Source organism: Phoenix dactylifera, chromosome 15 (assembly GCF_009389715.1).
Source record: "Phoenix dactylifera cultivar Barhee BC4 chromosome 15, palm_55x_up_171113_PBpolish2nd_filt_p, whole genome shotgun sequence".
In the NCBI taxonomy this organism is placed as follows: Eukaryota; Viridiplantae; Streptophyta; class Magnoliopsida; order Arecales; family Arecaceae; genus Phoenix; species Phoenix dactylifera.
The window spans coordinates 9,004,671-9,032,068 of NC_052406.1; the positions used below are offsets into that span (position 1 = coordinate 9,004,671).

The 27,398-nt window shown below is 38.7% G+C and overlaps 3 protein-coding genes across 4 annotated transcripts in view; 2 read left to right on the top strand and 1 right to left on the bottom strand.

The window, feature by feature from the left end:
- The first annotated feature begins 1,754 nt into the window (after window positions 1-1,754).
- On the top strand, window positions 1,755-13,209 carry LOC103716295 (guanine nucleotide-binding protein alpha-2 subunit-like). 2 transcript variants are annotated; one of them, XM_008804233.4, is made up of 14 exons: window positions 1,755-2,174; window positions 3,797-3,980; window positions 4,135-4,207; window positions 6,177-6,214; window positions 6,410-6,499; window positions 6,653-6,730; window positions 7,445-7,552; window positions 7,672-7,773; window positions 9,455-9,510; window positions 10,104-10,238; window positions 10,817-10,910; window positions 11,005-11,064; window positions 11,136-11,215; window positions 12,878-13,209. In XM_008804233.4, the coding sequence occupies exons 2-14, from the start codon at window positions 3,840-3,842 to the stop codon at window positions 13,053-13,055; spliced, it is 1,233 nt and encodes a 410-aa protein (XP_008802455.2). In that variant the 5' UTR covers window positions 1,755-2,174; window positions 3,797-3,839; the 3' UTR covers window positions 13,056-13,209. The 2 variants fall into 2 exon arrangements, with proteins under 2 accessions (XP_008802455.2, XP_017700497.2); XM_017845008.3 differs by having other exon boundaries at window positions 1,755-2,169.
- Window positions 13,210-15,271: 2,062 nt separating this feature from the next.
- Window positions 15,272-21,233, top strand: LOC103716294 (RAN GTPase-activating protein 2-like). Its single transcript, XM_008804232.4, has 2 exons — window positions 15,272-15,420; window positions 19,110-21,233. Exon 2 carries the CDS (start codon window positions 19,118-19,120, stop codon window positions 20,756-20,758), a length of 1,641 nt encoding a protein of 546 aa, XP_008802454.2. The 5' UTR covers window positions 15,272-15,420; window positions 19,110-19,117; the 3' UTR covers window positions 20,759-21,233.
- Window positions 21,234-22,620: 1,387 nt separating this feature from the next.
- LOC103716291 (protein OPAQUE1-like) overlaps window positions 22,621-27,398 on the bottom strand; it is a 74,270-nt gene continuing 69,492 nt past the window's right edge. Inside the window, 7 exon segments of the mRNA XM_026808181.2 lie at window positions 22,621-23,188; window positions 26,423-26,505; window positions 26,600-26,680; window positions 26,824-26,880; window positions 26,969-27,025; window positions 27,089-27,188; window positions 27,283-27,353. Coding sequence (XP_026663982.2) covers window positions 23,053-23,188; window positions 26,423-26,505; window positions 26,600-26,680; window positions 26,824-26,880; window positions 26,969-27,025; window positions 27,089-27,188; window positions 27,283-27,353 — 585 coding nt within the window. The 3' untranslated portion in view covers window positions 22,621-23,052.

Below are 27,398 nucleotides of genomic sequence, written 5' to 3' on the forward strand. Positions count from 1 at the left end.
AATAGATTGGAGTAGAAATCAATAGGGCTATATCCCCCGACATGTTTGGTTCATGATCGGAATTGGAATGAAAATCGAGATGAGGTGAATGCTAGAGAAGAATAGAAATTGAGTTTAGGAGGATCGTGACATTTCTATTCCTCTCTAAAGTTGGAATGCAAATACGAGACTCTCCATAACCAAATGATTGGAATGAGTCACTTATTTTCATTCCTATTATAGAGTCCTCTACCTAGAAGATTTTTTTTTTTTTTGCTGAACAAAGAAAGACTGACTCACCTTTAGTGGAGAAAATGAATCAGGTAGGAAATTATTCGTGGAAAGAGATATGAAGTCGGGTGGGGGACCTGCTTTCGAACAGCCATATAGAGGTTAACTCTCTCGACCAAACATACCCTTGATTTAACTTTAAAACTATTCTGGCCAACTTGGGATTAGGTTGGGATTTTTGAACCTAAGCTTAATTGCATTTCATAAACTCTCAGGCTACCTGGCCAGAGAATTGGGCTGGTTGAATCTTGGTTGAGCCCAACCAAGTTGCATCCCATAAAGCGACCATGACTTCTTCTTCTTCTTCTTCTTTTTTTCTTCTTTTTTTTTTTACAACGACGGTTCACACCCTACATATGTGGATACGGCCAACAAAATCAAAAAACAACAAAGCAGACAAAGGACCCGACACTATGTCCCGGTCCCTCCACACAAATCCACCAGAATGGTGGGACGCATAGGATGCAACCCAATCAGCGCTCCATTCGCTTCTCTGTAGGTATGTATGGCATGATGACCATCACATTCCTACAATAGTCTGCAAATGTCGAGGAGTAGCGGCCTATCCTTACCTGCATGCCTCTGACCCTGGACCCAGTCGATCACCGTGGCCGAGTCGCCATCAAGAATAAGTCGGTCCGCACCCAATATTCGACGGGAAAACAAGGTACCCTCCTAGGTTGCTCTGAGCTCGGCACACACCACCGAGGCATCAAAGATTTGTTGACCCCCTGCCGCCATGAGTATGGACTCATGGTCTCTGATGACAAAATCTGCACCTCCACCTCTCCCCTCGTCTGTCACACTGCTATTGAAATTCACCTTCAGGAAGCCAGGGGGTGGGGCATCCAAGATACGAACACATACCTGGGCGCTGCAAGAGCATGAAGGGGGCCTAGATGTCTCTGGCCAACCCGGTAGGTGAAGTCTCAGCAGTCCTAATGAACTTCGTTGCGTGCAGTAATGCTCTGGCCGCCGCCACCCTCGGAGGCGAACTGTTGCTCTCAAAGACTCGGGCGTTTTTGTCCAACCACGTGTAGTACCCTTGGTAGGCAGCATTGCCCCTCTCTCCTCCAACTCCGATCTTGATGCTGACTCCTCTAGAAAAAGCAGAAACTCCTCAATGGACAACCACCTCTGCTCTTGGACATGATGTACCCATGCACTCCTTCATATCTAACTAGCTCGTAGGCACTTAATTAGTATATGGTATATGGACTCCTCCACCGTCGGGCAATCTCCACAAGCTGCAACAATTTTTACTCCTCCCGCGCCAGAACGCTTCTTGTGGGTAAGCAGCCTCAAGCTATCTTTCATTAAAAAAAGTGCGATACGGGGGTGAATCCGTAACTTCCAAATTCAACTGCCCTCAATATGTCGTGCCACCAACTTCTGGCCAATCCTCAATATATCGCGGATACCCACTGCCGTCCACCAAGTCAACCTCCATACCCTTCTGTCTCCTCCACCGGGATCGGGACGATGTCTTCTTTTGACACCTTGCGCCGGAGTCACGATTCTCTACCCCCAGTCCCCCACCGTCCCACGTGACTACACTTTGTTTATGGAGCGTGAGAATATCGCTCCCTGCGCTCTCCGTCACCTCAAATTCAGCTGGTCTCTGATTCCAGCCTTCAGATTCGCCACGTTGGAGTTTGGAAGGCCAAGATCACATATAGGGTTGAGAAGGGCACAGTCAGAGATCGCGACCGCCGACGACTCGGGAGGGTTTCCGCTTGGACTCCAGGGAACGGCGACGGCGGTTTGGAGCTTTCGCATTCTGGCCAGCCTCCGATCGCTGCCGGGGAGTGGTTTTCTCTGGGAATTCTAAGAAACCCTGGAGAGATTCGAGGGATCTCGTCTTCTTCAGAACGCATTGCCCCCATCTATGCCATCCAGGTCTTGTGAGTTCTCCGTACTCTTTTTCTTTAATCATTCTCGAGGAATTTTTTCTTCTGGCTTTGTGTCGGTGTGTACAGTCTCCATTTCGTAATATTATGATAGCTTCAATTCATGCAGTAGCAGCGTAGATTATTTCAGAGAAAGCAAAGAATTTGGAGAATTTCATGTTGTTTGAATCAAGTGAAGGTTTTGATTTCAAAATTATTGTTGTTGTTGTTTTTTTTTTTTTTTGAATATAGAGCAGTAGCATTCTGAGCTTTTTATTCTCTTATTTTAAACTTTTATGCATGGAAAATATTAATATGTAACTTCTCCAAGAAATCAGATTCCACTGGGCTCCAGCTGATCGGTTGGAGCATCCACTATAATAAATTTGGAATCCTTCATATAGCCAGTTAGCCACTTTCTCGTACATCCAAATAACTATCTTAGTGTCTTTGTTCAGTTATTCCAATAATTATACTATTTCTTGAGTGCTCTCTCAATATTGAATCTTTCATTCAATAATTATCTATTTCTTGGGTGTTCTGTTAAAATTGAAACTTTCATCCCATAAATTCCAATTTTGGATTTCAAAAAAACGCATATCGAGATATTGCCCGGTATCAGTTGGCATACCACAAACGGTAGTAATTTTGGCGACATGCTTTTGAATTAAACTGGCAAAACTTTGATGATCAATGTTCCCCCTTGGTTTCACCCAGGATTCCATGCGTTCTACTTCTCAATGGGGGCAAAGGAATCCTCCTTTGGCATCCAGACTGCTATCACATTTTCTGATGCAATCTCTAAGCTGACAATTCATAAGGAGTTTGCTTGAACTTAAAAGAAAGAAAAAATCCTCAAAGTTGGAGAGGAACAATCGAATGCTAGGTGGAACATTTGGATCTGGCTTGCTTGTGCCATGGGGTAAAACTGCAAAAGCACACCTATACTACTCTTCTAAATCATCTCAGTGCATTGGTTCCCATAATTCCAGGGGCATATTTCAGTTGCAGCATTGGCTTGCGTGCCTCTTTTGTTCTCCTATTACTAAAAATAGCATCACTATTGGATTCTACTTTATTTTCTCTAATAATGTGACTTAAAATAAACAAGTTTTTCGCATGCATGTTCTTCCATCATCATAATCACATGAGCATCCTCTCTTAGCTGGGGATGAAGAAGAAATATGAAAGGGCTCCCTAGGAACAAATGAAACTTAAAGATGTTTTAAGAATTCATGGAGGAGAGATCAATAAGTAGATGAGAATCAATATGGCACTCTCTATAATAGGATGACATGCTGCTAGACATGAAGCTGCAAAGTGAATGAGTCATAATGTCCATATGCTCTCGAGCTAATCTGAAGAGACACACTAGGCAGCTAGAGAAAAGTGCTAGAGCTTTATGCCAAAACCAGTCATGGAAAAATGGGATGAACTAAAAAGAGACAAATCTTTTGATAAGAACAATAGGGGCCACCGACAACCTTCTAGCAGATCCTTTTGCAATTTGTTAATGTAAAAAGCTGCCCCTTCAAAGTTATCATTACCATCTTATCGCCGTCTGCTTTTACATTACTTTCTTCATGAGTTAGCTGTAACATATATTTGGTGCATCCTGACATGTTATTAACTTGCAGATAGGTAGCATTGCCTCATTCAGATTCTTCTAGAGATGGAATTATGTTTGCAGAGCTCACAAGGGAAACAGGACAAAACACATATAGTATGATATCCATGCTTTCCCTTGCTTTTGAAGGCATGGGTTCATTCTGCAGCAGACAAAAACCTTACAGTGAGGCTGACGCTGAAGAAAACGAACAGGTAATCTTCTCCACAGATCAAAGTGCTAACCATCAACATTTATAAGTTGCACCCTTCAATATTATTCTTTCTCATGTCTTGCATTGCCCTAAGATTTTAATGCCCATGGCTTCTCATTTTGTTTCTCCTTTTTATCTTGTTTGAGCATTTTCAGGCTGCAGAAATTGAGAGGCGAATTGCTCAAGAAACAAAGGCTGAGCAACATATCCATAAACTTCTACTCCTTGGTATGCTTGACATATATTTTTTATTTCATTTATACGAATATCATAAATATCTGGGATATTATCGTGATGTCCTGCAAGAGAAATGGTATTAAAGAGTTTACATTAGAAGCCAGAATGTGATACTTCTTGGTTGTGGTCATGGTTCATGGTTACCTAGAACAGTCTATTGGAATTAATAACTAGATAGTGACAATTTCAAATGTGCATTGCTCATAAACTGAGATGGTGTATACTTACTCTCTATGTTATGAAACAGTATTTCTTGCTAATTCTTACTCGTTACACACTAATGAAAGAATGCAATTCTTTGTATTGATAAAAATGGTTGGGTAAGCAAGATCAGCTGACAATGCACAGAATTAGTATAAATTCCATTGAAGCTTACCGGACAGATTTTTTTTTACTTTCTAGAAGAAAGAACTATGAACATGCCTGAAGATCTAGCAAGAAGAGTTTTGCACACCAAGTGTCTTGCCAAAAGAAAAAAGCTGAAAGAAAATTGAAGAGAAACAGTACATGTATATAATTTATATTATTTATATATATATGCATATAATATGTGTTATATATAATGTAAAGATGGCTTGTTTTGGTTTAAAATATCATCATTGTGAACAACAAGATTTGAATGAGGTGGTGTTCTGGATGAGTCCTTGGCTGGGTTGCAGTGAGAGATGATTATGTTGGTGCTGCATTGTATAGCACAAAGATGGAGTAAGGAACTGAAAAGAGGTACTTTTGTTACAGAGGCCAGTCGAGATTACCTTCAACTCCAGGAGAGTAATGCGGAATTGGGCCATTAGATGCTGGAAAGGAGCATAGCCGTTGCAAATTCTGCAACTTGGCGTATTGAAACATTTACATGTTGTATTTGACCCTAATAATGGTTAAGAGATTATGGAGGATTGTACTTAGTTGGTGGATGAGTGATGCTTTGGTGCAACTGGTGTCTGCATGACATGGTGAATAGTTTGATAATGAATCTCTTTGGCTGTGCCTGTACTTCATGTATCTCTTTCTAGCGATAAGTCAAAATTTTGGAACTCATTAATATTTTGTTAAAAGATGCCATACTTAATGATTTTGTTGGCTTGAGGCTAAATATCCATTGATGGTCAATCGTGATAACTAGAGGTTGTGGTTAAGGAAAATTGTGATTGGGGGCTGCACAGGTTCAAGCAAATGGAAGGATGGTCTTGGTGGTTGAAGACTGTGGTGAATGAAAGGTGCATTTTATGTTATTTTTCTGGTACCAATAGACAAACAGGGTAACCTGTGTGCTTTCTTGCTTTCTACGATGCCCACTTCTTTATCTTTTGTATCTTCAAGTATTTTTGAAGCCTTATATAACCCATACGCATCTTTGTATGGGCACACTAGTTGTGTTTTTCTTACTGTTGTCAGGTTGGCAACTTCTGTTCCTCTAGTTCCTTGCATTCTTAAAATTTTCCTTTCTAATTTCAAAATAGTCTTTAGAACCATTCAGTATGATAATAATATAGAAGAAATTAACTTTGTGACTTATTTTTTAATAGGAAGGAACATGAAGAAAACCTTTTTTGCTTGTTCTCATAATTGATTTATTTTTAAAATATATAGATATAAATGTGGCAATCTAATAAATAACCTTTGATTCTTGTAAGTGACATGTTAAATAGTACCATCTCTGACTAGCTAAGTCTTACCATGAAATTTAATAGGTTCTTATTACTGTGATCTGAGACTGAGCGTAACAGCTGGTTACACTACTTTGTGGTCTTCAGCTTTGAGCATAGAAAGCACGATCTGTTCATGAAATTATCATAGATGCCAGATGGCAGGGATAAACTGAAACTGATATAAATTTCTGCATTCAGGGTTTTTATATTTCTGCTTCTTGATTCTCATCTCTTTGTCTGTGTTCATTTTTGTAACTTGTAGTTTTCTGCCTATATAAGCTGATCCTTTTCGTTTTTTCTTTGAGTTGAAGGTGCAGGAGAATCAGGAAAATCTACAATTTTTAAGCAGGTGAGATAACCTGAGTCCATGATGTTTTTTGCTGCATTAGAATTAATCCCGACACTTCTTGTGCTTAATTTTTCTTCAGATGAAACTAATCATTCCGAGCTAGCTTTGTTAACAATATAATGACTGGATTTGCTTTTATTTTTTTGATCTGCAGTAGTTTAATCCTGGCATTTCTTGTGCTTTATTTTTCTGCAGATAAAACTACTCTTTCAAACTGGCTTTGATGAGGCGGAACTCAGAAGTTATACATCAGTTATCCATGCTAATGTGTATCAGACAATTAAAGTATGCAATACTGAAAAGGGTGTGTCTGTTTGTTTCTCTAATTCACGTAATGAGGGTTCCTTAGTGTCAAGAGCTTGGGAGAGTTGAACTTCTTTGGATGTGATCATTCATATGCTCTTCTTTCCTGAGGCTAAATTGATTGGTTATGAACAGATATTGTATGATGGAGCAAAAGAATTGGGACAAAATGAATCAGATTCGTCGAAGTATGTTGTGTCCATTGAAAATAAGGTTTGTTTAAGCCTTTCCTCATTTTAAATTGTCTCTTGACTCTTCATCCACGACCTACTTGCGTACATCCCCAAAAACAAGAGAAACTGGATGAATGGAAATAATATCTGCATTTGTCTTCTTGTGTGTTTGTCATGAAGATTAAATCCTGGAAGTATGGTTCTTTTATTGTAATATCTTGCTAACACCATAACTTAGACCAGGAACTTGTTCATGTGCACTTAATGCCAGAGCAATATATTGTCCACGTACTTTTTTTGAGAATATGGTGCAGTCAAACCCAATATTGTCTTAGTGTTTTTTGGACAGCATGTTAACATCATGCTGGCCAGAGCTTATTTAAATAGCCTGACATTTTATATTTTATCATATTCGCACTTATCTCAGAACTGCTAGATGTATAAATGCCTTGAACTCCAGAGTACAAGATATGCCTAGAGTTTCATTAGTTTTTGATCCATAAATATTCCTGAATTTGATATTAGGTAACCAGCAAACACTTACTCCTTTGCTGGAGAAAACACTTGCATGCTCTTGATTTTTATAACTCTTCATGAGTGTTTTGTGCTAGACTTTAAACTAAGGACACTTTTTGTGAAGATAGGTCAAGTGATTAGAGTAATGATTGTCTTCTACTTGCTTACATTTTCTTTCTGTTTTATTATTTGTGATGTTTGGCCTAAGTTTAAAACAATACTGCCCTTTTGATATTAGGAAATTGGAGAAAAACTGTCTGCAATCGGAAGCAGGTTGGATTATCCATATCTTACTAAAGATATTGCACACGAGATAAAAACCTTATGGAAAGATGCTGCTATTCAGGTAGATTCTGGTATATTGTGAAGTACCATGAAATGGTGATATTTTCATAGTTCTATTTGTAGATAGGTAATTGAGAGCAGCTAATCATTCCTGATAGTTGATAATGTGTATATTTGCAGGAAACTTATGCTCGTGGAAATATACTACAAGTTCCTGATTGTGCTCAATATTTCATGGAGAATTTGGAACGATTATCCGAAGCAGACTATGTTCCAACAAAGGTATAGTATGTGCAAAAAATACTCTTCCATTATGTACCAGTTTAGTATTGTATTTCGACATTGTTTTTTCCTGGTTTTGTTCATAGCATTTTGGTTATGTTTGTGAATACCTCTGCATCATCATGTATTTGATGAACTCCATTTATCAGAAATCATGCTACAGAAGTGGAATACACTGACATACCCAGTGTAAAGGACTGGTCTATATTCTTTAAGCTTATTGCAGTGTTAATTTAATGAGGTGATGGTGTAAACCCTCTTTTAGGCAGAAGGTGTAGCAGATGAAGGGGAATCGTATGGTTGCTGGTTTTGGTATTATTCTGTTCCAAAATTTATAAATGGAAGAACTTAAGTTTCAGAAAGGGCATTGTGATGCGAGGTAATTGATTAGGAACATTGGAACCTCGAATTGTTGGCATCAGAGGCACCAATGCTCACCAAAAACCTTTCAGGATCAAGCATGCAAGCAATGTAGATGCCTCTAACTGCCTGATCCGGGACCAATCGAGCACCTAGGCACCACATAGCCAGTACATGTGCAATCCATTGCAGATCAAGCAGGTTGGCACCAATCAGTTCTTAAAACTATAGAGACAAGAACAAATAGAAGACAAATAACCCACATAATGGTGGAAATCAAAGCAGAGTTTACGTATAAACGGAGGATTAGGGTTCAGGTTAGATCTTGAGTGGATCAAGCGAGTGATGGGGTCGATGGCCATGGACGAGCTCCAGATCATAGAGATCGGTGAAGAGGCATGGGGGAGTGGTTAGGGTTTAGGTAGAAATTTGGGTTAGGTTTCAGGATTTTAGCCATAGAGTGAACTAGTGCCTCAGGATGTCAGCTGACATGGTAGAATGGGAAGCAGAAGCACCTGGGCTTGGCTGGAGGGGAGGAGGCATGAGTGAGAGGGTGAGAGGGGAAGGACAAGGTGAAAGGCATGGGGGAGAGGAGGGATGAGTGAGAGGATGAGATGATGAGGAAGCAAACCCCAAGCGAAGGTGGTTGAACGAAGTTCTGAGGATGGGGACAGTGGCTGGAGGTGATAGACGAGCGTGAATGAGAAGAAAGAGACGATTCCCATGAGAGGTGATGGCAACGCGAAGAGTAACCCAACCGATGCGACGGGTGTAAGTGAAGCCCCTTTGCACCCTTTCCCATTTGCTGTATTTGTCCTGTGTAATTCGGTCCTAGGATCACTTGCAGCAGGTGAGGCCCTGCTGCAGCTCCAAATACATTGGGCCCACTCATTTTACACCCAGCCAAACAGCTGAAAAAGGACTTACTAAACTAGGGTCGACTTGCACCTAGTTACAGGTATCCAAACAGCATCTAAATAAGTTTTAGCTCCTTATTATTAGGCTAATTCATACTTTAGAAGAACTTCTGAAACATGAGGGTAGATTTGTTATTTACTTTGTTACCTTTTGACCCCTTTTGTTTAACCTTCTGTTTAATTCTTTTTCCCTTCTGTTTATCTATATTTCAATTTAGAATCACTTTTATGATGACAAGCGGACAATGTTTAACTTAACGTGCTTTTGTAAGGAGGCCGTGCTTCTAAGTCTATCTTCTCTACAAAAGTTGCACCAATCATCTTTCAGCGGTAACATGATGCTAATAGTTGATCTTTCCTTTGACTGTTCTGATTTTGCTTCCTTTACACTATGGATGTTACAGGAGGATGTTCTTTATGCCAGAGTGCGAACAACAGGAGTTGTAGAGATCCAATTCAGGTGGCCTTTCTGCTTGCTGTATCTTTTCAGTAGATATCTTTTTGCCTCTTTATACAATCTCGTTTATGCACCCCATGAAATAGTGGTTTTAAGATTTACCTTAGCCGTTAGCTTAATCATTTGCTCCTACCGATCCTTTCCCTGTCATTTTAATAGAACACAGCCCCTTCTTTTAGGAAAGAAGGGTGGAACTGAAATTGAGTATGACAACTTCGTAATCTGTTGATCCATTGTTTCAACAATTTCTAGCTATCAACATTTACCTTCTGGAATATGTAATCTATGACTCTATACAGTTTTGTTTGGGGCGAAAATGTGACATTAATATTATACTCTAATTCCGATACTCTGGTTTGTGGACCTGATTTTTACTGATTTTTTTTTAAATTTTTTTAGCTGTCACCCCAGAATACTTATTTATTTTTTAATAAAACATTTTTTCTTTCCCAATCAGTAAAATATTGTGGGTGCTTGATAAAAGTGTTCAAGTTATTTTGCTCTTCGCAATCAGTAAAATGTTATTGTTGCTTGGTAAAAGTGTTCAAGTTATCTTGTAACCGGTGATCTTATTAAATGGAATGGTCCTTCTGCAGCCCTGTAGGGGAGAGTAGAAAAAGTGGTGAAGTTTATCGGTTATATGATGTTGGAGGCCAGAGAAATGAGAGGAGAAAATGGATCCATCTGTTTGAAGGTGTTACGGCTGTAATTTTCTGTGCTGCAATTAGCGAGTAAGCCTCCGATGCTCTATATGATATGAGTCCTGCAAATATTATTATTTTTTATAGTTTTCATGATACAAAAATTCCTGCTATCTATGTTATGTAAAACCTTCTCTTTATATTTTAGAACTTGAAGTGCATAGCTTAAACATCAACGAATTTGCAATGTTCTGTCAGTTTTATGTGTGGTCAAACCAACTCTATTGACATGCTTATGGGGTCTCCAATATTTTGTTTGTTTAATGTCTTCTGGTTAAGCATGCCTTCTATTTTATCTTCCAATCTTTTGCTTTTTCAAAGAATACCTTTTGACTGTTCTCTGTCCTAATGTTTCTGGTTAAATATGCCTTCTATTTTAGCTGCCGGCTTTTTGATTTTTCAGAACATACTTTTTGACTGCTCTTTATCCTAAGCAACTGCCCTATGTGCATCTTAATCCATGAGTTGGAATGGCATCTCTTGCAGACCTCAGATGCTACTATAGTAATACATCTGTACTTCTGGGCCACTGGACTGGGCCACACTAGTATTCCATGCATGAATTTCTGTCAATCTAGGTTCCTTTTAATTGACGTTTGCTGTTACAGGTATGATCAGATGCTTTTTGAGGATGAGACAAAGAATCGGATGATGGAGACCAAAGAGCTCTTTGATTGGGTCCTGAAGCAAGCATGCTTTGAGGTCTTTGTGTAGCTTTTGTTAGAAGTTTTGGTTCCATATTTAGAATTCAGCCAGTTGTGTGCCCTCTCTAAATTTAATAAATTGTCTTGAGCAGAAAACGTCATTCATGCTGTTCCTCAACAAATTTGATATTTTTGAGAAGAAGGTTCAAAAAGTAAGAGTTCTACCATTGGTCATCAGTCAATGATAAGCATTTATGCAAATACACTATTCACTCTTCTACAGGTTCCCCTGAATGTTTGTGAGTGGTTCAAGGATTATCAACCCAAGGCATCGGGAAAGCATGAGGTGGAACATGCATATGAGTAAGTGGTTTGGTGCTTAGCAACGCAATAGCAAATGATTCAAATCCACTAAGATGCCTATGAAAATTTTAATAGAAGAATTCATATCATATAAATAAGGAGATACCACTGTAGGTCTGTGCATGAAACGAGGTTTCCATGCAAATTACATGCTTTATTGGGATTCTTTATATTATCATTTTATTTGTTCTTTAACTATTCTATGAGAATGCCATTGTTAAATGAGGTTTTCAAATGGTTTGCTGGTTCTACCCTTGATTTGAATCGTCTCATGAAAGGGGAATTGCAGTGAGCTGGGGCTTGCCCTGGTTGTCACACGCCCCTCTGCTTTAGCAACAGGAGGTTTTGGGTTCAATTCTTGGGTGGTGCATCCCCAAAAATCTGGACTTGGTAACTAAAATGCAGGTGTCTCTCCCTCCCTCTCTCTATTAAAAGAAAGAAAAAAGAAAAAAAGAGAAAAGGGAAATGCTGTGCTCTTCTGGCCCAAGTGGTATTCAAAATCTCTGTGGGTTACATCAAAGGCAAGGGACTCAAAGGGAACATGCAATTGTTATTAGTAAATAGTTGAAATAAATTGCCTACTAAATTCATAATGTGTAGTTCAGTAGAATGTAGAAATATACTTAAATAATCTTACAGCCTCAGCATGATCTTTTAATCATAGTGGACTCCTTACCAGCTGTCTTATCAATCAATACTATATTGTCTTCAGATAAACAGATGTATGTGTAGGAACAGACGAATGGGCAAAATCATTTCTAATAGAACTAGAGCTGAGTTAGTGGAGTAGAAAAAGAGGTGCTTCTGGGTTGCTAAACATGACCTGCCAACGGTAAGGGTAGGATGGCAGTGGTTGGCATTAGGTCTTGGTGAATGAAAAATACCCACATAATACAATAAACATGGGAGAGCTATGAATGTATAAATGGATATGTGGTAGATTGAGGAAGAACAAGGTGAGAGACCGGCGTATCAATGGGAGGAGGCATAGGGTTTGCTTCAATCATGGAAGAATTATTAACCTATACAGTGAACATGGGAGAGTTATGAATGTTGAAATGGATATGTTGTAGATTGAGAAACCGGCATTATCAAAGGAAGGCGGCACAGGGTTTGCTTCAATTGTGGACAAAACTATTAACCTTTTGGGTTTGCTTCAATCATGGAAGAATTATTAACCTAAACAGTGAACATGGGAGAGTTACGAATGTTGAAAGGGATATGTTGTAGATTGAGAAACCGGCATATCAAAGGAAGGCGGCACAGGGTTTGCTTCAATTGTGGACAAAACTATTAACCTTTTGAGATAGTGTTGGCATCTTCCATGGCTATATGTGGACCGTGGAGACTCAGTAATAAGGGATACTTGAATGTGTATGAGAGTGAGGAGGTGGATAGCCATTAACAAGAAGGATTTGCAAGTAAGGATTCATCAAGACAAGTTCAATTTACAAATGCAAAACTTGATGTTCATGGTTGTAGCTAGCGTGCTGTTAAACCTGCATATTTTCCTACATTCACATGCATTTTTTGTAAGAAAATAAACCGTAAACTTTGTGATATTTATTTTACATGTGTACATGACGTTCTTAATTTCTTATGTTTCCCTTGTCAATATTGTTAAGCTTGTGTATGTTGTATCAATATCTAAGCTTGTGACAGGTTTGTGAAGAAGAAATTTGAGGAACTTTACTTTCAAAGTACCAAACCAGATTGTGTGGACCGTGTATTCAAGATCTACAGGACAACTGCCTTGGATCAGAAACTTGTAAAGAAAACTTTCAAGCTGGTTGATGAGACCCTGAGGAGGAGGAATCTCATTGAGGCTGGCTTGTTGTGAGCTTCACTCCTTCCCAAATATTTGATGAGTTGATCAAGAATTTTGGTACTTATTTGTAATTCTTTTTACCCGAAACAAAATTCTTCATTTATCTCCCACCGGTAAAGAAAATTGAAGCCTTTAATTGCATCTGGTTTTTTCCGTTATTGCTCAATTTACTTCCAGATCCTTGATTTGGTTATACTCGAATGGACATCGATTTTTCCCCCCTGGTGTTAGGGTTCTTAGCCGTGAATTTGTACTTGTGCAGAGCCTGGATCTTTTGATCATTCTCTGATTATATCGTATGTTCTAAAACCATCCAAGAGTTGTGTTATGAGACCTAACTTTTCAGTGTATGGAGGTGAACTAATTTTCCTAGACTTCACCTTTTGCCTGATTTTAATTTTGTGTTGTCATCAACATATATATTAATGTTGTACAGAATAAGGGGCCAATTTTACTTGGATTTGAGTTGCTAGAAGGAAAATGTCGGAAGAGAATTGTTCAGCAGATGCAGTAAATGGTGATCATTTTAGGTTGGGGAACAGTATTGACTAGGAGAGCCAGAAAAGTCTGGTGGATCGTATGTCCTTTGTGTGGGATTTTCGGATAGAGATTTTCGTACAAACACTTGCTTTGATGTTCTTCTCAAGACGTTCTAACACCTAACGTCTTGTTCTTGTAGCCGGCTTGCACGTTTATTTCGTTTGTTTGCGTCTGACGTTCTTATCTTCACGGAGATCCTTCTGTTGGAAGTTTATCCCCAGTTGGCCTTTGGAATTGCCGAGAGCTCGAGATGACAGTAAAAGAAGGGCATCACTTATGGGAGGCTTACCTTAGAGGTTTTCTTTCGGAAGGCCATGTGTTTGTTTTTTTTTTTTTGGTCAGCTCTCTTTTTTTTTTTTTTTTTTTTTTTGATTTTAGTGGTTGCATCGAAGCTGTTGTACCTAAAAAAAAAATCAAAAAGAATAAAGAAGGGGTTGGGCTTGTGTGAACAAAATATACATATATTTTTTGGTACAAATGTGAACAGCATGTTTGGGAGGCCGGACGGGAGTAGGACACTATTATGGGAGTCACTCTCAATTCAAACTCTATTGTCTTGTAGCTTGTAAATTGCATAAGCAAGGCCTAAGATAATAATGTTGAACGACCGCCTCCGTCCAACTATTGTTATGTGCTTTCCGACTCGTGCTCTCTACATCGAGAGATATTGCTTTTCCGCACGCACCAAAGAATTGGCTGCTATAGTTAGCATAAAATTTATCATATGGTTGTACGCATTGATTCTCAAATAAATTTTGATTTCGATACTTGCATGCTTTCCTCCCAATTTATTATGACTTGAGTCAGTACTAAAAGAGTATTATTTAATTTTTTAAGCACCTCTCACTATTAGGGTTGGAATTGAGGAGAAAGGAATGGAATTGAAGGGAAAGTTAAAAATTTTGATGTTTGGAAGTTTTTTAGTGGAGGGAGAGGGAAAGAAAAGGGGGGAATAGGAGGAAAAAGTTTGGCTTCCAATTCTCTCATTTCTTTCCTCACATAAGTGGGAGGATTTGGAGAGAAAGGAATTGGAACTTAATAAATTTTTGATAATACCTATTTTACCGTTTACTCATAAGCATGCTTCTTTTATAATAAGGGTATTTTAGTAAAAGTGTTAAAAATGTATGCTTTCTTTTTTTTCTTTCCAAACTCCTAAACAAGAGGGAGGAAAGTACTTTCCCTTCCCTCTTAAAACTCCCAAACAAGAGGAGAGGAAAGTCAATTCTATTCCATTCTTTTCTTTTTCCTCCTCATTAAAGTTTTCTTTTCTTTTCTTTTCTCCCCAGAACTCCCAAACAGAGAGCTTAAGGTTTTATCCAAGTATCCAAATTGTCATTTGGCTATTGTATAGCAGTACCTTTTTTTTTTTCTCCATATATATATATATATATATATTAATAATTTGGATGGTGGATAGAAGTTCAAATCTCTCTTTAACGGCCCATCGGTTATATTAATGGTCCTATCATTTTGGTGGGCCATCTGGATGACCTCCCAAGATATGGGATGGTCCCGCAAAACGAAAACTTCGATAACCGCCTCGTTTCGGATTTCTTGGGTGGAACCGATCCCAGGCAACGGGGTATCCAAGTTAAATCACCCTTTAATTTCAGCATTCAAGATCATAACGGGAGATCCAACGGCTGGAAACGGCACTGGTTCATGATTTAAATTTTTCTTGGGTAGATATATCATCTCCACCCTATCCCTAAATCCCTCTTCCCCATTCCTTCTTCTCTCCTCTCCACCGTCGCAGCGCCTGCCCGACCAGAGCTCCCCCGGACGGACGTGTCCAAGTCCAGCCACTCGCCGCCGCCGCGGTCGCTCCTCTCCGGTGAGCTCTCCTCTCCCTCGGCCGTCCGCCGCCTCTCCCGCGCTCTCTCTCTCTCTCTCTCTCTCTGTCCCCCCTCCCTATCTCCGCCCCACCCTACCCTCCTTTCCTGCATCTCTTTCCTCCATTGTGGTCTCTCTCTCGGGCTAGGGTTATGGTTTACCAGAAGCAGTAGTAGAGGTTTCATGCGATCTTTTTCTGATCGCTAGGTTGGCCTGAGAAGGGTTTAATCTCTTTAATTTGCGCCATTTCTTTCCATACAGCCTGCCGTTTCAGGTTATGCGGAAGAGAACGCAAATGCTTCACCTGAGAATTAATTTTTATGCTTTTCTTTTTCTAGCTTGTACGCTTTTATTCTTGTTATAGTTGGTTGCATGGAATGTGTTCGGGTAGTCATCTCTCGTATGTGTCATTTCGCATAAAATTTTGCTAATGATAGAATGTTTAGGTCTCACCTATGTTTCCTTACCTAATCCCTGTCCTGAAATTTCTAGGGCATCAAGAATCCGCCGTTATCAAGCCTCAGGAACGACTTTTATAAACTTAAGTTTATACTTCGGTTATATGTTTGTAGTTGCTATCCAATCTTTTGTTGATGGCATATTATTGCTTGATCCCTGTTTTCTATTTGTCTTTTACTGGTTCTGTTACTGCGCCTTGTGTTACTGCAACACCCCTTCAAAAAGAAAAAGAAAAAGAAGAAAATCTAACTGTCAGAATAACTCTGATATAAATGTGGAACAAAAATGGCAAACAAGATGGGTCCCTTCTTCTTTCTATTGGTTAATCACACAACTCTATGCCACTTTTCAGATCTCAGGACACTTGGATCCTTGCCATCGTGTAATTCTCACTTATTTAACTATGGACCAGTCCGTGTTTTTAAATTTCGACATTGTTGAGGATCCAACATTCTTATTACTCAAATATTGCTTTTGTAGTGTTAAATGTATGCTTTGCTTGCATATCTGCAACTATGCTCTGCTCTACTCTACTCTCTCTTTGGGGTGGGTGGGGTGCGGCTATATGTCTCCCTTGTACCTTCTTTTATCTATAAAAAATACAAGCTTAAGATCCTGCCTTCCTCAAACATTTCATCCCAAAAGTTTCTAGATTTTTTTTTTTTTGTTATAAATAGTGTTCAATTGTTGTCCATGTGCCATTCACACTTTTTCATCTTCAAATCCTTGTGTTGATGACATAGTTATTAAACTTGGATTGGAGACCGACTCAAGGGTTGGGTCATTGGGTCACTAGTCCAATTGTACCGAGTCAATCAGTTAGACTAGGTTTACATTAAAAATATACTAAAAATTTTAAAAATTATAAAAATAGAATTTTTGTAATAAAACTTGCATAAATATTGATAATTTTCATTTAATACTATGCTACTGTTCGAGCATAAATTAAAAATAATCATGAATCATTTTATATTTTGAAAAGGATATACAAAAAATATATATAATATAGAATAATGCTTGGAATTTATTGCTATTTTTAATAGTAAATAGTAAAGTTCTAAAAGTATCCAAAAAACTAAGATTAGTATATATATATACATATATTCTATCAGAAGAAAATAGTCATCTATTTTTTATGGAAATAATTGACTAGAAAATATTAGAACCTATCTAGATTAGCTTCATCTAATGATATAGATAAGAATAATAAAGCATCTTAATGAAATGATAATGAGTGCTGGTGCAATGGTTGAGCGGTTTTATATTGTACCATAATCGATTAGAAAATATTACAATCTGTTTAATATAGCTTCATCTAATGATGTAGATTAGTATTATAAGCATCTTAGTGAAATGACAGAGAGGTTTTATATTGTACCAGACATCTGCAATTTTTCTGGGTTACAACCAGAAATCAGCAGTTTGATTCCCACTTTCAGCTCTATTTTTTGAAGCCTTAGAAAACTCAGTTCACCCAGTTTTCGCCTGCCTGGTTGCCCTTTTCTCCAAGAAGCCAGCCGAGTCAGTGGTTTTGGACCAGTTGAAATGCATTTCCTGTTCCCTCAGGGAACCGGACCAGCCAGGGGTCCAATTCTCTGGTTTTCCGGTCCAACTGGATGGTCCAATCTGTGTTAATTAATATGTTTGAGGATCCACCATCTTCATGCCTCGGAATGATACTTCTATTACTGAATTTATATGTTGGTTGCTTTCTTATAATTTCTTTGCAAATATTCCTAATATCTTTTTTTCTTGCTTCAATTCCCTAACTTTGGGTATGGATTTGGTACTGCCTTTCTTTGATCAATAAATATTACATATATTGATGTCCAAGCTTTCTTTAAGTTTCTAACCAAGAGTCGCAAAAATCCAACTTCATTTAATCAATGTTCATAGATCTTTGCCCATGGTGTGTTTCTCAGCTAATTTAACCTAGTCTAACTAATGCCCTTAAATATCTTGTGTGCTGAGGATCCACCATCTGCAAAGCTCAAGAATGTATACTTCTGTTACATGTTTATTGAAATTCTTTGTGTAAGCCTCTCATTGTTTGTTTAATGGGTAAAACCATGGTCTGTCGAACCGGTACTGACCGATCCGGCCTGGAACCGGTATCCGGACAGCATGGATACCGGTTCTAGCTGTCCGGGTACCAGTTCCAGCTGTTTTCGAGCTGGTACCGACCGGTACATATGCGTACCGGCTGCGTACTGGTCTCGTACCGGTCGGTACCGATACCATTTTTTTTAGCACAGCGCGCGCTGTGGTGTGAGAGCACATGGCCCGAAAGAGCGCCCTGCGTGTGGGGCAGAGTGCCCTGCCCTCGCGCGGCGCGGTTTTTCAGCGCGTGGTCCCCCCCGCGCGCGATTCCCTCGCCAGCACGGGGCGCGGGCTGGGCCGGCTCATCCGCGCGGTGCAGTGCACGAGCACGCTGCCCTGTGCGGATCATAAATGCCACAGAGTGGCATTTCTGTGGCCAGCTCTTGCGCGTCTGCTCGGGCGCGGACGCGAAGCAAAAAAGAACCAAAAAAAAAGAAAAACAAAGACTGGTTCGTATAGGACTGGTTCCGGTACGAACCGGTCCAGTAGGCGACCAATAGATATTAACATTTAAAATCCCAAATAAGAGATGGAATGATGTTTGTGTTGTTGGGAGAAGGGAAATGAAAGGATGCTCAAACTAAATTTTTTATAATTTTTGTAGGTGCATCTTTTGTCAGGGCATTAGCTTAATGTCCCAGGGGGGATGGGGTGACTGTTTCCTAGCTTTTTTGGGTCTATCTTGCTTCATTCATGTGGTGGTCATCTTCCTTGAAAAATTATGATTTTGATATTATATTTCAGTATCATGAGTATTTTTAAGTCCTTGCCAAAGTGTAATTATTACTCGTAATAAGTTCGGTGAACCCATTTCTTGAAATTTGGTCAGTGCTGGGTCTGCTTTTCCAACGTCTTGAGATGGTACCCATACAATTATATCTTTACTTTTGCTGCATGCTTGCTATTACATACTGGCCTGTTATCCTTTGGTTGTCAACATCTGTTCGTTTTTTATGCTCTGCCATTCTTTTCAATGTATATAGCGCTATTTGTTCCATTCTGCAGTTGTACTGTTGTTGCTCAATGTATATAGCGCTATTTGTTCCATTTATGCAGTTGTACTGTTGTTGCTTTTGATATCTTTCACCAACTTGTTCATATGGATGCTAATAGAGAATCATTATTTTATAGACTTCAATATGGAGACTGAAGCACAAGATTCTCAACCCCATAAATTTTCAATCAAGCTATGGCCACCCAGTGAAAGTACAAGATTGATGCTTGTGGAGCGGATGACCAGGAACCTTTCCACGGAATCTATATTTTCCAGATGGTACGGACTTTTGAGCAAAGAAGAGGCCAGTGAGCATGCTAAACAGATAGAGGATGCATGTTTTGCTGCTGTTAATGAACATTTTAATAAAGAGCCTGATGGGGATGGGAGTTCTGCAGTTCACCTATATGCCAATAAAACTAGTAAGCTCATTCTGGAAGTTCTCAAAAGAGGCCCAAGGCCAAAAGAGAATGGGGAAGTGACTCTGGGTAGTAAGTCTCTTACACCTGGCAAAACTTATTTTGATATCTCTGGTGGTCGTCGGGCTTTTATTGATGCTGAGGAAGCCAGGGAACTCCTAAGTCCTCTGACAGAGCAAGGGAATTTGTATACAAAGATTTGCTTCAGCAATAGAAGCTTTGGTATTGATGCGGCTCATGTTGCAGAGCCTATCCTCACATCCCTCAAAGAGCAGCTGAAAGAAGTAGACCTTTCCGATATAGTTGCAGGAAGGCCAGAGGATGAAGCTCTTGAGGTTATGAGGATATTCTCATCAGCTTTGGAAGGTTGTGTGCTGAGATATCTGAACCTCTCTGACAATGCCTTAGGTGAGAAGGGTGTCAGGGCATTTGGGGCACTTCTAAAATCCCAGAACAGCTTGGAGGAGCTTTACTTAATGAATGATGGGATATCTGAGGAAGCTGCAAAGGCCCTGAGTGAGCTTGTTCCATCGACTGAAAATATTAAGATCCTGCATTTCCATAACAATATGTCTGGAGACGAAGGTGCAGCTGCAATCTCTCAAATGCTGAAACAATCTCCTGCGTTAGAGGACTTCAGATGCTCATCAACGAGGGTAGGCTCTGAGGGAGGTATTGCATTGTCTGAGGCCTTAGAGGCCTGTACTCATTTGAAGAAACTTGACCTCCGAGACAACCTATTTGGTGTGGATGCTGGGATAGCCCTAAGTAAGACTCTCGGAAAGCTTGTTGGCCTTACCGAAGTTTACCTGAGCTATCTCAATTTGGAAGATGAAGGGGCCATAGCAATTGCCAATGCCCTGAAACAGTCTGTTCATTCCCTTGATGTCTTGGAGATTGCTGGAAATGAGATCAGTGCCAAAGCTGCCCCTGCATTGTCAGAATGTGTGGGTTCGAAGCAGTTCCTCAGTAAGCTGAACTTGTCTGAGAACGAACTGAAGGACGAGGGTGCAGTTCTGATTGGCAAAGCATTGGAAGGTCATTCAAAGCTCAAAGAACTTGATCTAAACACTAATATGATAAGGAGGGCCGGGGCAAGGTGCCTGGCTCAGGCAGTGTCAAATAAACCTCACTTTGTGCTTCTGAACATTAATGGTAATGCCATCTCTGAGGAAGGTATTGATGAAGTGAAGGAGATACTGAAGGCAGGTAAGAACTCTATGGGCGTCCTTGGGCCATTGGACGAGAATGATTCTGAGGGGGAAGGTAGAGAAGAGGCAGAGGAGGCAGAAGGAGAGGAGGGTATTTCAGGAGATGGAGGGGAATTGGAGTTGAAGCTTCAGCATCTCAAGGTAGATCAGGAGTAAAGATTGTCATTTGATTCATTGGGATACAAGCTTCAGCTGTGCCACTCAGTTTTTGCTCTTTCTGTGGACTACTTTGTGTCTTCAGAAATGTCTTACAAATGGCAGCAACACATTTTCTGGCATGTTGACCGTCATTGCTCTTGCTGTTGAAGGCCAGCTTTTACTGGAGCTGGACAACTCTGTATTAGGTCCTTCGTAGCTAAGGGTTGACCTTTAAGATGTCTTGCCATGTTTCTCTCATTGTTATAAAATAGGATTTGGATTCGGGGGTCGTTTGGGCTCCTTGCTGTGTTCCCTTTTGTTATCCTGTTGGTGATTGCTGCTGTTTTTACTTGGTTTTTGAAAATAACAACAGCTCATTCGGCATGAAGTTTGGTTTATCCTACAACAGCAGCTGTCATCTTAGTCATCTGATGGTGCCAATTATTGTTGGCTTTGGCTTTCATGTTATTTGAGGTAATTAATGTTTCTGACATATGTAGCCTGTTATTTTAATCATTGGACTACCAAATGTGGCTGGGACCAACTTTTTATAATGTTGGACCTAACAATATCCATGAGCCAATCAAATGTTGGCTGCATTTGTGTGTGGAATGTAAATGCTACATACTTGTACATCTTGTTAGGAGTTGTTTCTTTGCAGGCAATTTGGCAGGTTGCTGTTGCAAATACTGCCAGTTCTGCAACTGTAGGCTATATTTGAGCTGCAGAAAAGATCTAAATCTAGATCGTGTAATTAGTGGTACAAGTAAAATTGGCTATAATTCAAATTATAAAATATGTTGCAATTGGAATAAGGTCCTATTTGGAGGAGCTGTTGGCAGTAGAGCTGTTGGAAGTAGAGCTGTTTGAAGTAGAGCTGTTATAAAAAGCTGTTTGCTGTTTGGTAACTACATTTCTAAAGTGCTGTGACACTTTAACATGTGTTTGGTAAACAAACTGAAAAAGTATTTTTGTGTGACAAAATGACCATAAAAGACATTACTAGTATTATAAAACAGAGCATAATAAAATATAATATATATTAATATATAAAAATATGATATAGTATAATATTAATATAATGTAATATAATATTATTATAATATAATACTATAATACTGTGTACTATAGAATTATAATTTAATATAATATTAAATTATTTAACATAACATATCAATGTATTATGGTATAATGTAATATAATATTATATTTATAGTATAATCAATAATAAATGTATAAAATATTATAATTATTAGTGTAAATTCATTTTTCATTCTTCTGATGACCATTTGCAGCTGGCCAACGGCAGTCTCGACGGAAGGGAGCCAAAGGGGAAAAAAGGGTTTTTAAACTTACAATGGCATTCTTGTTGGTACATACCAACTATGAATACTGCCATTCACCTCCTATGCTGCTCAGCATTGCAAAAAGGTCCTTTAGACGCATGAGGAAGCTTCCCACCCATGCTTTGTCACTTTCTTTCACTTGATTCTGTAGGCTACATTTATGCTAGAGTAATGTGAGCAGCCATTGTACCAAAAAAAAAAAAAAATACTGCCATACTTGTTTACCTAAGAGAATGTCATCTCCCTTTTAGTGTGAGATTCAGATCCGAAACTGGACCAGATGAGATTTTGACCCAATCCCAACCCATAGGCAATCCTACTGAAGACGTTCTGAACATTACAATTGTTCGCTCTCCCTGTAAAGATCACAATGCCAATCCTGAGCATTCAAAAAGACCGGGTCCATATGCAGCCCAATTGTAGAACTACTCCGTCTCAATTGTCTATCTGGAACTATTGATCCAACTCTAATTGTTCTTCCGTTTCTACTTGAATAAGTTATTTGAGCTAATCATTCTGCACAAACCCCCTACGTCATCAGCAACATATATCATATAAAGAAATTTTCAGCAACTACAAGATCTCTGTGACATGAATCAATAGAAGTCATAAAACAATTTTAACCATCCCCTATGCAGTCCGCAAAGTGATCCACGGCACTCTGGAGCTTGCTAGATAAAAACATTAACAAACTAAACTTGCTAGATTAGTGAAGAAGAGTGGATTTCATGTTACAAGTGGTTACAATACCTAAGTTCTATATGTTAGATTATGCAGCATTTTTCGTCAAAATTGCATGGTTAGCAGGCCAGTGCTTGTGATGATCTTCAATTTTAATAGCATTGAAGCCAAAACCTCTTTCACCGTTCACAAGCATATATGGTCCTTGAACTTTCAGATCTCTGATAACCTACTCCCACAGAAGCATGTTGAATAGAAGTTCGATTTCATAGCATGGTTTTTCAACTAAGCAGGTAGTGGCTCAAGGGGTTGGATTAAGAACTGAGCAGATGGGAATTGTCGAAGGGATGGTGGGAGTTCGACATCTGTTGGATCTATCATGGGAATAGCCTTTGATATGTCTTCAGTTGAAAATGGAATGCTGCAATCACCGAAGCATCAGGATGCAATAATATGGTAATAAAAGCAGTAAATAAAGAGGACATTAAAGCTTTTGAAAAAAACGGTTTTCTTCATCTTCAATGTGCTTTGAGATTTGGTGTGCTCATATTTACATCAATTCTAAAGTTGACATTGCATTCTAAGTGTAATTATGCAGTTTGATGGCAAGTACTTCATAAACTATTAAAAATTTCACTTCTCATAGCGGATAATAATAGATCTTTCCAGGAAAAGGATATCACTTGGTAGTGCAATCTTGAGGCAGTATTCCTTAGTCTGTAGCTTCCATGTTTCAACTTTCAACGTGATTGTAGAAAGGTTGAACATGATTGATGGAGATACCATTTTAGCACAACCAACTTTTTGGAAGGTTAACGAATTCCAGTCAATGTAGCTCTTACAAAGTGGGGACTCCATGCATGCAGTGGTAAGCAAGGGGTGACAATGGGTAAGATTGAGTATGATCCATGTCAGGTGGAGGCATATGTCATAGGGCAAAATTGTAAACCTGAACCTGACTTATTTATTAAATGGATCAGAAAGCAAAACCTGGATTAAATAGATAAGACGATATCACATCTAAAAAAGACAACCTTACACGTAAGACCCATTTAGTAAGCATGTCAGGTTGGGCCAGGTCTATGACGATCAGTCGACCTGATTTTACACGGTAATCTTCTGGCCAACATTAACCCCGTTTCTCCACACAAATGTGCAAGAAGGAAAAGAAACCCAAATCTTGCATCCCAAGGCCCTATATCTTACCCTTATCCTTATATTAGCTAATCGGATCTTAAATAGGTTGGGTCATAAATTCATAATTGTGTTAATCCTACCTGACTATTAAATGGATCAAACTGGATTAGATAGGTAAAAGACTCTAAACCTAAAGCTGACCTGCTTATTAAACAGGTTAGTGATGTTGATCCATTTAAAACATGAACCTATTTATAACAAACCCATACCTGCTTATCTCAGATCAGGTTATTGTCTGATTGGTGGGCCGAGTCTGGATTGCCACTCCTAGTAGTAAGTCTCAGACAATTGGCATTAGTTTTCAGATAGAGACTTTTTTAAGCAAGAAACAAGGGATGCATTTGCTACTTATTTTGGTATTATGTTCTGAGTAGATCAATGCCAGGTGCTAACTCCTTCTATGTTGAGGAGTTGTTGAACTGAAAGAACTATTACATGGAATATGAGAGAGAGCAATTTCATTGGTTGTGAAGCTACATGGGCTGCAAAAATTGAGGATGTCAGAAGTATTCTTGTTCACAGAATGGTGACTACAGGAATGTCTTCAAATTGGCTAAGTTGGTCGACTCTATAGTTTAAACTGATTCCTACTTGGACTGTGCTCTAAGCCACCTTGTCTTCCCTTACTAGTGATTTAATGGTGGAGCAAAATCTTAGATTATCTTGATAACAAAACATGCAATTCTTTTGGGAGATATGCGTGCTTATAACATGGAGTCTTTCAACCATCCTTGCCTAAGATGTCTGATGCTGACAAAATGAACCTCCAATATAGACAGAAAGAATGATCAATCTTGAATTGTGTTGTAGGGGTGGTGGACTTGGTATTTAGAAATTAGAACTATAGAACCTAAATTAACAACTAAGCTAAATGGATTGGGAAATTTGGCATTGAGAATTCATGTTTTGGTGCAGTCATTAGCTTGGTGATTTGGATCCTCTGAATCTGTAACACTTCTCAGGAAAAAAATGACATTTACACATGAATATATGCTAGAAGTAGACTAAAAATGAGAGTGGTACCAAATTGGCCAGAATGCTCACTCTCAACAAAGTGGTCAAAGTCGGGATTTTCAAGAGTTTTATTGGCTTGATGTAGTGAAGAAGATATCTCAATCTCCTGGTTAGACTTAAGGTATTTAGGCCCAAGATTGAGACTGATGTGCATATGAAAGCAGTCCTACTTTGCCATTTGTCCTATACAAGGCTAAGGTCAAATTCTCTAGTGCAATTGTTTTCTAATCATTTCTTACACTGTATTTGGGACCACCATTCAAACTATCCACTGTATCTGGGACCACCTTCTAATTGAGGCCACACCAACATTTCATATATCTGATCCATCTTAAAAGTTTTCTGTTACTTCACTCAGATTATGCTAAAATTCCTCTATTTTTTTTCCGGCAAAAAGGAGAGTTCTGTAGAAAAATATGATGCCTTTGATTGCAACCAGAAATATCATAAGACAAACAACAAAGGGGAATGGGAGAAGATGGCAAACTATTCACTAGTCCTTTTTTTAAGAAAAAAGACTAATTTTATCCTATCATGTAACAAAACTGATGCGTTATTGTGAATGTTACTGTGCACTATGAAGATTTTCAATGGAGTTGATGTCAGCAAAATGGCAGAACCTTGATATAGGAAGGCTGATGCCCTGAAGAATAGAGATGAGAAGACAAGTTTTAATTGCTTTAGAAATAAAAATTACTCTAGTAAATGCCATGATGGAGATAATATGAATTACCACCCCTGAAAATTTACAAAACAAAAACAACCAACAGTAACTCTAATATAACTTAAGAGGTTGTAAGTCAAAGCTACTGCAACTTATTTTGCATCTATTTAGCTAAGAAGGTTTTTTCTAGATGAAGCAAATTAAAGCCATCAAAGAACATGGAACAACCAGGAACTGATAGTTCAATATGAAGGGGGCAGACAAAGCCCAATATGTTTTGTCTTTTGATGACAATAAAGATATTGATTATGATGGGGACTTAGTTTAAGCCATTTAAACAAAGTCAGAGAGATTGTCCAAGCAATGCTAGGTAGGGTCTGCTAGCAAAATTTTAGCATAAAAGAGCCACTTGATGGTCTCCATTGTGGCTACTCCATTAGCCGAGCGGCCTTTTGTAACATATGATTATTGCCTCTGATGAACAAAGTCCTCAATCAAAAAGATAAACAACAGAAAATATATTTTCTTATCTAATAATAGAATTTGTACCATCATGGTCATTCAATCAGGTATTTTTGATTATGTTTGAAATAATTTGAATTCTAAGTGGAATATTTATTAGACTAAATAGCACGAGTAAATAAAACATCCAATAGAAAAATCAGTAGGAAATAACATAGTTAAAAGTAAAAGTAGTCAGTGCAAGAATATGGAAGAGTCCAGAACATCCAATTAAATGTTTGCTAGCTCAAACAAGCTTTCTCCTTGTGGAGAACTCACCTCAGATCATCATCCAGTAAAAATGAATTTGAAATAAGATTTTGAGAGTCTTTGTTCACCATATCCCTCATTGCTGCAACAACCTGCCATTTTGTCCAACCAATTTTCAGAATAACAAAAGACGCCATACCATGCAAAAGTAGGAAGAATAGGAAAATGGAGATCAATTTAGCATGCCTCATTTGAGACGCTTTGTGTACTATATTTGTCATCCCAATACATTGTGCATATTCGATAAATTTGCCTTACACTCAACGCCTGTCCAAATTCAGTCAAACTCAGATCAAATGATTTATCACCAAAATCATTTCGCAAAAGAAGGTTTGTAGTTTGTACCCTGCCTATAAAACACATTATTAATATTTTTATAAATTTGAAAAATAAGTGAAGGTTAACTCTACCGGACAAAGATTTTTCCTGATATCCTCAAGAGATTTTTTCCTCTTCTGATGTACAACCTGTAATATTTCCACAATAGAATAAGAAAATAAATCTCATAAGCCTTGTTGCTGCTAAGTGTTGACAATCATGACAGTTCATAAGTACCAAAAACCCAACGGCTTGTCTGATATAGTTTAGCTCATGCCATGATGTACCTGCAAACTACAGCAGATAAAGTATTAGTTTGTAATATATCAACTGCATAGGGGATAAAATTATATTCACCTCCTCTGTAGAATCAGAAATCCACTTTTCCAGCACTGCAAGCCCAGATTTTACATACTCCCCATTAGAAAATGTGCAACATTCACGTCGCAGTAGCAGACTGAGAGTGGGACAGATGGGATAAGTAGCTTCAATCTCAATGTCAAAATCTCATTTATTGTCAATAAAAGTAACTTTATGTAAGAATCACTTACCTATTGAAAAGCTGGATATTGATAAAAGAAAAAACCTGGGTAACAAGCTTGCGGATAAAAAAGCAAGGTACCTAAATGAATAATTTTGATTAATCACATGATGTGAACCTGACTTG

Excerpts from the sequence above, each read along its gene's own strand:
- LOC103716295 (XM_008804233.4), top strand. The coding sequence starts at position 3,840 with ATGTTTGCAGAGCTCACAAGGGAAACAGGACAAAACACATATAGTATG. Across the intron at positions 6,500-6,652 it reads ATGTGTATCAGACAATTAAA|ATATTGTATGATGGAGCAAA; the intron begins GTATGCAATACT and ends GGTTATGAACAG. Across the intron at positions 9,511-10,103 it reads GTTGTAGAGATCCAATTCAG|CCCTGTAGGGGAGAGTAGAA; the intron begins GTGGCCTTTCTG and ends GTCCTTCTGCAG.
- LOC103716294 (XM_008804232.4), top strand. The coding sequence starts at position 19,118 with ATGGAGACTGAAGCACAAGATTCTCAACCCCATAAATTTTCAATCAAG.